The 12240-nt window shown below is 36.4% G+C and overlaps 1 protein-coding gene across 10 annotated transcripts in view; it reads right to left on the bottom strand.

The window, feature by feature from the left end:
- The window catches only part of DOCK7 (dedicator of cytokinesis 7), a 208257-nt gene that overhangs the window by 172835 nt on the left and 23182 nt on the right, over positions 1–12240 (bottom strand). For all 10 annotated transcript variants that reach the window (XR_009493802.1, XR_009493804.1, XR_009493803.1 and 7 more), the window contains 1 exon segment: positions 8674–8779. Coding sequence is in view for 3 of the 10 variants with exons in the window: in XM_005204517.5 (XP_005204574.1) it covers positions 8674–8779 (106 nt within the window). In the remaining 7 variants the exon portion in view is untranslated.

Here is a 12240-nt window from a genome sequence, read left to right as displayed (position 1 = left end):
GCTGAAAAATGGCCCTACAAAGATCGCCACAGCCCAATCCATGAACCTTAAATGTCAAAATAAACAGATAAATAAAATACAAAATAAAACACTGTTTGAAGATACCATTAAGGATCTTAAAATAGGGACATTATCCTGGATTATCTGAGTGGGTCCAAAAGGCAATCATATATATCCTTATATGAAGTCAGAGGGAGATATGGCCCACACCAAAGGGAAAACCATATGAAGAAACAGAAAAGAGAGATTTGAAGAGTCTCGATTTCATGATAGAAGTGATATAGCCACAAGCAGCCATCAGAATCTGGAAGAAGCAATAAAAAAATACTAAAAGGAGCCTCTGAAGAAAATGTGACCTTGCCAATACTCTGATTTCTACCCATTGATACTGATTCGAAACTTCTGGACTCCAGAACTGTGAGAGAGTACATTTCTGTTGTTTTAAGCCACCTAGCTTGCAGTAATTTGTTACAGCACCCAAAGAAATTAACACAGACCATATTAAAAGTATTATTAGCGATAACAGAGTATTTGTGGCATTCCTTAGCCAAGCTGAAATAATAGTTTTTGATAAGGTATTCTACTTCTTGTCTAATTCAAGAAAGAAAAATTATTTAAGCAAAACTATAAAGGATCTTATATTTTCATATATTAACATAAAAATTGTGCAGCTGTAGATCAATGAAAATAAGAATATGTTATTTTTCAAGATATTCAATTGGGTAAAAAATACCGCGACTTGCTACCATGCAAGTTCACATTACTACAAAGAAGGTGCTTTAATCTAAACTTCTCTGGACTGAACAACTAAACAGAGTTGTTAAAACAACATTTTAAAGATATGAAGTAAAATACTGAATAACTATAATATCATAAACACTCAAAAGATAGTAACAATTATTGTCATTATCTTTATGTGTTTTCTCATTTATACCGCCCCTAAATCTTGTTAAGTTAGAGATAATTACTATTTCAGTTCTACAAATAAAGGCAATTGTGGTCAAAGAAGTTAACTTCTGGAAATAACAGCCACAAAATGATGGAGCAAAATTTCAAACTGAGTCTTCAAAGTCTAAAATTCATGGTTTTCTCTCATAAGCATTCTATCTCACTATTTCATCAAGTACATAAATATACTATCATGACATTCTTTCTAGAAGCAAAGAAGCAATTCATCAAGGAAAGGGAAATCTTTTTCAATTACTGTTGTTGGAAAAGCTGGATAACTATATGGGGGTGGGGGGTTGGGGAATGAACCTCAATTCTTATATCACAACATGTACAAAAACTGAGATGGATCATAGATACAGACATAAATGCTAAAACTACAAAGCTGCTAGAAGAAAATCGAATATCTTCAGAATATAGAAGTAGGCAGAGGTTTATATTTAGGTCTTTGATCCATTCTGAGTTTATCTTTGTGTATGGTGTTAGGAAGTATTCTGATTTCATTCTTTTGCATGTAGCTGTCCAATTTTCCTAGCACTACTTATTGAAGAGACTCTCAACACTAAATGACAGAGAAGATAAATGATCTTGTTTACCAAAGTCACAATGAAAGTCACTGGTTTTCTAGGTGTACTGTTAGCTAGACTTGGAACAAGGAAGTAAGTATATGTTTGCTACCACTGTCTCCACTCTCCCTGCCTCCCATCAGAGGCAACTGCCTGGGCGAGTTTTCAGATGTAGTGATAAGATGCTTACAACTACATATTATTTTACAAGACTCCAAAGAAAGATCCTGTATTTACAGATCCAAGGCAGAAGACTGAAAAATGATTTTATAATAGAAAGTGACTAGACAGTAAGCAGGGTTAAAGGGTGACAACAAGAAGCAACCGTGAAGCACTAGAATCTCTCACAGGCGATGTGAGACACTGTCTTCCTTCAACAGTCACTGTACTGCAATTGTGACTGATGTGTTTAGTGTTAAGGTCTCTTTCAAACTCTTCAGGTATACCATCAAAATTCTTGTATTTGATTAGTGGTTATTTCGGGCTACAGGGAAGGGGGGTTAATTAAAGGGAGATAGCCAAAGATTTATTTTTGAGGTAATGAAAATGTTTTAAATTGACCGTTATGATGGTTGCACATATCTGTGAATATACTAAATCCACTGAACCATAAATTAAATGGGTGAACTGTATGGTTATGTGAAATAAATCTCAATTTAAAGCCATTAAAAAAATTGAAACCATCTAATCATACACAGAAAATATAGAAGATAGGAAAAACAAGTATACAAGGAAGAAATTTCAAAAAAGTTGAATCAGAATCTAATCAGTTACAGGATATACAGGAAATAGAAAAACAAGTCTACAAGGAAGTATACATAAAATCCAAAAGGCAGGAAACTGTAAGACAACTAATCCAATTTCGTCAACAAGTCAATGGCACAAAAACAAACTTAAGAGTTGGGGGAGGGAGTAGTATTCTACTGTATAGATACACTACATCTTTATCCATTCACCTGTTAATGGGCATTCAGGTTGCTTCTATATATTGGCTACTGTCAGTAATGTTGCCAGGAACACTGGGGTGTACCTTCTTGAATTAGTGTTTTCATTTCTTCAGATAAATACCCAGAAGTGGAACTGCTAGATCATATGGCTTTTTGAGGAACCTCTATACTGTTTTCCCCAGTGGCTATACCACTTTACATTCCCACCAACAGTGCTCAAAGGTTCCCTTTTCTCCATATCCTTGCCAGCATTTACTATCACTTGATGATAAACAACATCAAGGTTGATCAACCTTATCATTTTTGATGCTGCTGCTAAGCCGCTTCAGTCATGTGCATTTCTTGATGATAACCATTCTAACAGGTATGAGGAAATACTCTCATCGTGGTTTTAATTTCCATTTCCTTGACGATTAGTGATGTTGAGCACCTTTTCATGTATCTGTTGGTCATCTGGATGACTTCTTTGGAAAAAAATGTCCATTTAGTTCTTCTGCCCATTTTTAATTGGATTGCCTTTTTGCTGTTAAGTTGCATGAGCTCTTTATATATTTTGGATATTACCCCTCTTATCTGAAATATATTTTGCAAAATTTTGTTCCCACTGTTGTTGTTATTCAGTCACTCAGATATGCCCGACACCTTGAGACCCCATGGACTGCAGCACGCCAGACTTCCCTGTCTTTCACTATTTCCCAGATCCTGCTCAAACTCATGTCCATTGAGTCAGTGATGTCATCTTGTCCTCTGTGGTCCCCTTCTCCTGTCTTCAATCTCTCTCAGCATCAGGGTCTTTTCTAATGAGTCAGCTCTTCACATCATGTGGCCAAAGTATTGGAGCTTCCTTTCAATGAATAGTCAGTGTTGATTTCCTTTAGGATTGACTGGTTTGATCTCCTTGCTGTTCAAGGGACTCTCAAGAGTCTTCTCCAACACCACAGTTCAAAAGCATCAATTCTTTGGCGCTCAGCCTTCCTTATGGTCCAACTCTCTCATCCATACATGACCACTGGAAAAACCGTAACTTTGACTAGACAGACCTTTGTTGGCAAAGTAATGTCTCTGCTTTTTAATATGCTGTCTAGGTTGCTCATAGCTTTTCTTCCAAGGAGCAAGCATCTTTCAATTTCATGACTGCAATCACCATCTGCTGTGATTTTGGAGCCCAAGAAAATAAAGTCTTTCACTGTTTCCATTGTTTCCCCATCTATTTGCCACGCAGTGATGGGACTGAATGCCATGATCTTTGTCTTCTGAATGTTGAGTTTTAAGCCAGCTTTTTCTCTCTCCTTTTTCACCTTCATCAAGAAGGTCTTTAGTTCCTCTTCACTAAGGTAGTGTCATCTGCATATCTGAGGTTATTGATATTTGTCCTGGCAATCTTGATTCCAGCTTGCGCTTCATCCAGCATGGCATTTCACACAATGTACTCTGCATATATGTTCAATAAGCAGGGTGACAATATAGAGGCTTGACATGTCCAGTACTAACTATTGCTTCTTGACCTGCATACAGATTTCACAGGAGGCAGGTAAGGTGGTCTGGTATTCCCATCTCTTAAAGCATTTGCCACAGTTTGTTGTGATCCACACAGTCAAAGGCTTTAGCATAATCAATGAAACACAAGTAGATATTTTCCTGGAATTCTCATAGGATGCCTTTTGTTAATTATTTCTTTAGCTGTGCAAAAGCATTTAAATTTGACAATTTGACATTTAAAGTCAACAATTTGTTGACTTTTGCTCTTGATGTTTCTGCTTTAGGTATTATATCCAAAAAAAAATCTTTTCTAAGACCAAAATCAAGGAGCTTTTTCTCTACATTTTCTTCTAGGAGTTTTATACTATTACCTCTTTTGTTTAAGACTTTGATCCATTTCAAGTTAATTTTTGTGAGTGGTGTAAGATATGGGACCAATTTCATTGCTCTGCATGTGTCTATTTAGCTTTCTCAGCACCATTTATTAAACAGACTATCGTTTCGCCATTGGATGCTCTTGGCACCCTTGCAGAATATTAGATCACCATATGCTGCTCATATGGTGATCTAATATTCTTCCAACCATATGTTGGAGGATATTATGATTAGTGAAATACATCAGACAGAAAAAGACAAATATTTTACAATATCACTGATATGCAGAATCTATAAAATAAAACAGACTAAAGAATATAACAACAATAGCAAAAAAAAAAAACAGACTCACAGATATAAAGAATAAACCAGTATTACCAGTGGGGAAACAGAACCAAGAAAGAGGTAGGAGATTAAGAAGTAAAATCACTATTATAAGGCTTCCCTGGTGGCCCAGTGGTAATGCAGAAGACATGCAGAAGACATGTGTTCAATCCCTGATCTGGAAGATCCCACATGCTGCAAAGCAACTAAGCCTGTGCACCACCACAACTGAGCCACTGCTCTAGAGCACAGGAGGTACAACCACTGAGCTCACGTGCCCCAGCTATTGAAGCCCACACAGCTGAGAGCCCGTGTTCTGCAACAAGAAGCCCTGCACTGTAACTAGAGAGCAGCCCCTGCTCAAGAAACTAGAGAAACACCCACACAGCAACAAAGACCCAGCACAGCCCAAAATAAATAAATTACTATTATAAAATAAATAAGCTGTAAGAATATATTATACAGCAAAGGGAACAGAGTCAATTTTTATAATAGCTATAAATAGTACAACCATTAAAGATAGTGAAACACTGTGTTATACACATGAAACTTATTTAGTATTATAAATCAGCCCTATTTCAATTAAAAAAAAAAGAGGAAGGAGAAACTACCCTCTTTTTTTAAATGCAAGTGATCTAAGACCAAATTCCATCTGTGGATTTCGTTTGATCCTGATTTGAATAAATCAACTACAAAAAGACAAGTGAAATAATTGAGAAAATTTAACATGCACTGGATAATAGATGACACCAAAGAATTACAGACTGTCTGTTTTGTTGTGTGATAACAGCATTGTGGCTAAATAAAAAAAAGTCAATGTTTTCACTTGTCTTCTACTTCTGTGTATGTTTGAAGATTCCCATAACTTGAAAAGAGCTTTCTCAGAAAGAATATAAGAAAAGAAATTGAAGTCAGCAAGCTCTGACAACGCTTTGAAGGAATTCTGTTGCAAAGAAGAGCAAAGAAATACTGAAAACGGGAGACTGATGGAAAAGTGGGGCAAAAAAAGAATTCTTTTAAATGGGAGAAACAGCAGCACATCTGCATGTTTGTAGACTGATGGGAATGTAATGATCCAGTAAACAGTAAAAGTAATGCCATAAAAGAGCAGGGAGAATTACTAAAGTACTGCATTTTAGTAACAGAGGAGTTGGGATCTAGCTCCCTAGTGGTTTATCTAGAGTAACTGGTGAACAGACAGACAATACAGGTACAGAAGGTAAAAGGTGGACACACGTGGTGGTAGGAGTATGTGGATGCCCCTGACTGCTTCAATTTTCTCAGTGAAACAGGAAGCCAGGTCATCCTAAGACTGAAAATAGAGAAGAGCAATTAGGATTTTAAGGGAAGAGTAGGAGGCATGAAATGAGTCAACTAAAACAGCAGGAGAATGAACAGACTAGGAAAATAAAATATTTTTAGTTTAAGCAATGTAGAAGTCTTCATGCATTAGTGGTCAGATATGTAAAGTGAGACCAGTCAGTGAGACCTGTGTATTTTTCTCCAGCCACGCCCAGCTGCATGAGTGCTGACATGAAGTAAGCATAAGGTTGGGTTTAAACAGCACTGAGGTAGTGCCAATGACATGAGAAGTTAAGGAAATCAATGGTATATGCAAAAGAGTAATTATAAATTTCAACAAATAATTTAAGTTTGGTAAGGAGAAGAAAAAAAGAACATCAAGGAGTGAAGGACCTAAAAGCATTAGCAGGATCAGTTGAAGTCAGAGCACCAGAATAAGAGCGCAAGAGAGAGAAGCAGCGGTGGTCAGAGAATAAGAATTGTGGAACTGAGAGTACATAAGGCTTAGTCATTCATAAAGACCAAATCCAGGGGTAACTATGGAAATGAACAGTGAAGGTGTAACACACAACACAGGAAATCAGTTGAAAAGAGGAGTTCAAGACACTCAATAGGGTATTAGAAGGACCATCTCTGTGCACACTGAAATCATCCAGAAATATACATATTATAAACTTGCTCCCATCAGTATGTTACTGTTGTTAAAAGTAAACTTCATATCTTAAAATTTAATAACAAACATTATAAACATGTCACCACAAGCCATTTAAACTACTATGCTCTGGCATACCATGTTTGTTCAATAATTGGTACTATTTCACAGATAAAAAGAAAGTGTTAATATAACTCTACCCAACTCACTCTTAACTACTTTTTCAGTTTTTGACAAATGGAGCATGTTTTTAATTCATATTCCTACTACAACTAAGTATCAGGGTTTTTTTTTTAATTAAAATTGATTATCCTCATGCCAGCCTCTTGAATTAAAAAAAAAAAATATATATATATTTATATCTCTGACACAGCTCCTGGCTTAAAAGCAATAATTCAAAACTATATATTCCTTTCTATTGAAGGAGATAGATAATACTATGAATCTACACAATTATATAACACTTACTTCAGTATCTATTGGGGCTTCCCTGGTGGCTCAGAGAGTAAAGAATCTGCCCGCAATGTGGGAGACACACGTTTGATCCCTGGCTCGGGAAGATCCCCTGGAGAAGGGAATGGCAACCCGCTCCAGTATCCTTGCCTGAAGAACCCTATGGATAGAGAAGCCTGGCAGGCTACAGTCCATGGGCTCACAAAGAGTCAGACACAACCAAATGACTTACTTTCACTACTTCAGTACCTATTATTCCTAGAAAACATTCCTGAATTTTCATGTATGAATCCGCCTTGGGTCTGAGAAATTCTATTTATACAATTCCAGAGTTGATTAAATCCTGAATATAAAGTTTTGGAGTTGATTAGGAAATCAACACTTCTGTAACACCTCCCAACACTCCCCTGTTGTGTGATATTTCAAGTTTCAGGAAAAAGTGAGGTAGCAACCAATAAGGTTGTTAGTGATACTAATGATGGAACCCAATTTCCTGGCACTTCAGTTCAGTCGTTCAGTTGTGTCCAACTCTTTGCAACCCCATGGACTGCAGCACGCCAGGCTTCTCTGTCCATCATCAACTCCCGGAGCTTGCTCAAACTCATGTCCATTGAGTCAGTGATGCCATCCAACCATCTCATCCTCTGTTGTCCCCTTATCCTCCTGCCTTCAATCTTTCAGAGCATCAGGGTCTTTTCAAATGAGTCAGTTCTTCACATCAGGTGGCCAAAGTATTGGAGCTTCAACATCAGTACTTTCAATGAATATTCAGGACTGATTTCCTTTAGGATGGACTGGTTTTATCTTGCAGTCCAAGGGACTCTCAAGAGTCTTCTCCAACACCACAGCTCAAAAGCATCAATTCTTCAGCACTCAGCTTTCTTTATAGTCCAACTCTCATATCCATACATGAATACTGGAAAAACCATAGCTTTTGACTAGATGGACCTTTGTTGGCAAAGCAATGGCTCTGCTTTTTAATATGCAGTCTAGGTTGGTCATAGCTTTTCTTCCAAGGAACAAGCATCTTTTAATTTCATGGTGACAGTCACCACCTGCCATGACTTTGGAGCCCAAGAAAATAAAGTCTGCCACTGTTTCCATTGTTTCTCCATCTATTTGCCATGCAGTGATGGGACCAGATGCCATGATCTTCATTTTTTGAATGCTGAGTTTTAAGCCAGCTTTTTCACTCTGCTCTTTCACTTTCATCAAGAAGCTCTTTAGTTCCTCTTCACTTTCTGCCATAAGGGTGGTGTCATCTGCATATCTGAGGTTATTGATATTTCTCCTGGCAATCTTGAGTCCAGCTTGTGCTTCATCCAGCGTGGCATTTTGCATGATGTACTTTGCATATAAGTTAAATAAGCAGGGTGACAATATACAGCCTTGACATACTCCTTTCCCAATTTGGAACCAGTCTGTTGTTTCATGTCCAGTTCTAACTGTTGCTTCTTGACCTGCATACAGATTTCTCAGGATGCAGGTCAGGTGGTCTGGTATTGCCATCATTTTCCAGTTTGTTGTGATCCACACAGTCAAAGGCCTGGCTCTTATCTTTCCACTGTTTTTCATGGCCTAGTCAGAATGTAACTGTAACATACCATATCTTAAACACATTACTTACTGTGGTATGATGAGATATATTGCCAACAATGTTGAGGTTTTTGAGCAGCTGGGGAGAGCCACTATACTGTCCGGAGATCTGCTTCCTGACTTCAGCAGCCACAGTTCTGCAACAAAAAAAGCAAATACATTGTTTGCAAAAAGAAATCAGCTTAATTTAAAATGGTAGAAAGCTAAGTATATTAAAAGTTCATTTAAAGAACAACAAAATCTCAGCATATCAGTAAGGTTATAAATTTATAAGCTAATTTAGTAAATACTACTTATAATTATAGTAGAACGTCTTTATAATGCTGATGCAGGGTACAAAACTGACAGTCAACTTACATAAGGCTTCTTTTTGTATATGACATTTCAGGGAAATATTTTGGGTTTATGACAGAGCTGAAAGCTATAAGAAGTATATATTATAAAGTATATAAATTTTAAGGATATAAAATTAATTCTAAAATACTTTATAAACAATATTCATGGCCCATAAAATTATTCCCTATTTTTACTTAACTAATAAAAACTGTCTGCATACTCTGGTATTAATGGCTTTCTATACTTCGACCCTAATCACCTCTTCAGCTTTTATATTCTATCTCAAATTCTTCTCAATGAACATAAATTGCTTCCTAGAATGCTGTTTCTCTCCTGTATCCGCAAATTCAACTCAACTATTTTAAAGGTAAAACTCAAATGGCAAGACTTCCATAAAAGCTTCTTGACTCACCACAGCTAAAATAATATCCTTCTTTAAAACTCAGAGCATTCATCATAACCTAACTCGCATTTTTCTCCTTCCTAGTTATTTTTTCCACATTCATGTATGCCCTATATAAACAGAGGCAATGGTTTCATTTACTGCTATTTTCCCTAAAATATTTGGCATGTGGCACTTAAAACAGAGAAATGTTTATTCACCTCTGGGCCAGCTTGATGATACTTTTGTTCTGGAGTGTTCTCAAATTAACGGTTGAATTCAGAGCCCTAAACATCTTAGTGCCCATTCAAATTTCCAGCTGAATTTCTAGACAATCTCATTTTCCAAAAATTATCTGAATATTATATGATATAGTCTTTAGCCTCTTCTCTTCCATACTTCCTTACCTTTTTCATATTCAACCACTCTACACATACCTCTTGAGCACTGTTAGGAGCTGACTACTCAATTAGAAATTTTTGATACAAAGGTAAAAGAGTTATTTTTTAAGGCTCAAGGTACTGAATTAGCTCAACTTTTTCTTTACTTGAAGTACTTTAGATCATATTTGTGTTTCATAAAAAGTTAATTTGTTATTTTTAATTGCCAAAAGTTGGAAGCTTATTCAACAGGTAAAAGGGTAAACAAACTGTAGTACATTCACACAATGGAATACTATTCAGCAACTAAAAAAAAAAATGTGCTAGCAAGCCAAAGAGATGAGACATGGAAGAACCTTAAGAGAATATTGCTAAGCGAAAGAGACAAGGTACTGTATGATTCCACCTACATGACATTCTGGAAAAAACAAAAGTATGGAGAAGAGAAAAAAACCAAAAACAGCGGTTGCCAGGGGCTGTAGGAGGAAGGAAAAGGGAGAGAGGAATAAGTAATGCCCAGGAGGTTTTTAGGGCAATGAAACTATTCTCTATGACACTATTATAATAGACACATATTCTGTACATTTGTCAAAACCTAAAGAATGAACAACACAAAGAGTAAACCCAATGTAATTTTTGGACTTTAACTAATAATAATGTATTAGTATTGGCTTATCTATTATAACAAAGGTTTCACATTAATCCAAGATGTTAATAATAGGGGATACTTGGTTGGGGTATAAACATGGGTGATCTCTTCACTTTCCACTTTTCTTTAAATCTAAAACTTCTCCCCAAAAAGTCTTAGTTTTTGGTTTTTTTTTGAAAAGCAAATGAATAAAAAAGACTGACAACAGACAAGGGAGGAAGAAAAGAGCATGAAGAAACCATTAGAGGTTAGAGATGAAAGCTAAAGAGAAAAGGTAACCTTTGAAGGAGAATACTGATCGAGGAGAGGGCAAAGGGCAAAGTCTGTAAAGCACCGGATGTGAGAGGACAGGAACATTTACTTCAGTTTATGGCTCCCCTTAGGTCTTTTAATGACACCTATCCACTGTGAATGCTCATCAGGTTTAGTTTAAAGGCCTTACAATCTCCTGATGGGTTGTCAAGACTGAAACGAAAATATGAAAATGCCTTTAAAGAGAGAGAGAGAGGCAGAGAACAAATATTATATCTCTACCTTCCTCAGTGCTACTTAACTCAGTCTACCAACCTCAACACAACTTCAGTGTTTCTGTTTTTCAGTGTTTCTGTGGCTAAACCATGAGTAATCTGAATTGTAAACTGCTGTATTTCATCAAGGTCAAGATCTTATTAATTGTTAAGGCTTGCTGTTACTTCAGGTACAGCTAAGAAAGAAAAGCGTCGTTAATTAACCATTACACCATCAATTAACTGAAAGACATACTCTGATTTCACAAAAATGGTAAAAAATGAAACAAAACTTAAAATATTACTTCCAAAAGAGACAATCTTTTGCTTAATAACAGAGACATGCAATCTCCACAGAGACATTAATCTCCACATTACAAATATTTGTCTTATTTGTACAAGACATGATTTCCCCCAAAGAGAAAACCAGCAAAAATTTTTAAAATAAGAACCATTTCCAAACTGAGCTATAATGGTAATAAAATATCTGCAACCCAGCAAAGGATGTATTTATATTAAGACCCTCTACATGAAAAGATTTCCTCAACGGTAATTGAGGAAATTTTCCCAAACAGAAAAGCCTCTCTTAACTACACCATGGTCCAAAGTATGCGTGACAAGTAATGTAATAAATATAGTTCCTGGTATCAGTTAAAAGCCTTTATCATAGATTACTTTTGTGATAATTTTTCCTATTTCTAACGTAGCTCATCTAGTAAAGCAATACAAAGAAGTCTTTTTACTTCTAATAAGCTATTAACATCAACAGCAAAGTGGAAAGAGGTCAAAAATCCCACAGTTACTTACGCTCTTAAATTATAATAGCAGAATATCTTCTTCCCCTCCCTGAAGAACATGATCCAATATTTGACCTATTTATCTCCTTACCAACTCTCACCAGCTCCACAAACTCCCTTACTATGTCAACACACATTACAGTTTCTACAAAAAAAAAAAAAAATGCACTCACTAAGACCATTCATCATGAGACATTAGAAATGACAAAGCGTTCACATTCTGAGGGAAAATTATGTTGCATGTAGCATTTCATCTAACCTCATCCCACTTTCAGATGCCCCATCAACCATGATTTCCAAATGTCTCAAGCCTAATCTGGGCCTCTCTCATCTCTACTCATTCTTCATGGGTCCAGAGGAAATGCCCAGGTGAAGATGGCAGGCGGATTCTTTACCACTGAGCCACCTGGGAAACCAAAGGAGAGTTTAGACTAAAACAAAAGAAGTTAGTTGAGCTACTCCTATAAAGTTTACAAAAAAAAAAAAAGTCTGCAATGTAATAGGTCAAATAAGAATAATTATCTCTTGGAACTGGTACTGTTTACATT

The sequence above is a fragment of the Bos taurus genome, chromosome 3 (genome assembly GCF_002263795.3).
Source record: "Bos taurus isolate L1 Dominette 01449 registration number 42190680 breed Hereford chromosome 3, ARS-UCD2.0, whole genome shotgun sequence".
Lineage (NCBI taxonomy): Eukaryota > Metazoa > Chordata > Mammalia > Artiodactyla > Bovidae > Bos > Bos taurus.
This window is presented reverse-complemented; position numbering and strand designations above follow the sequence as displayed.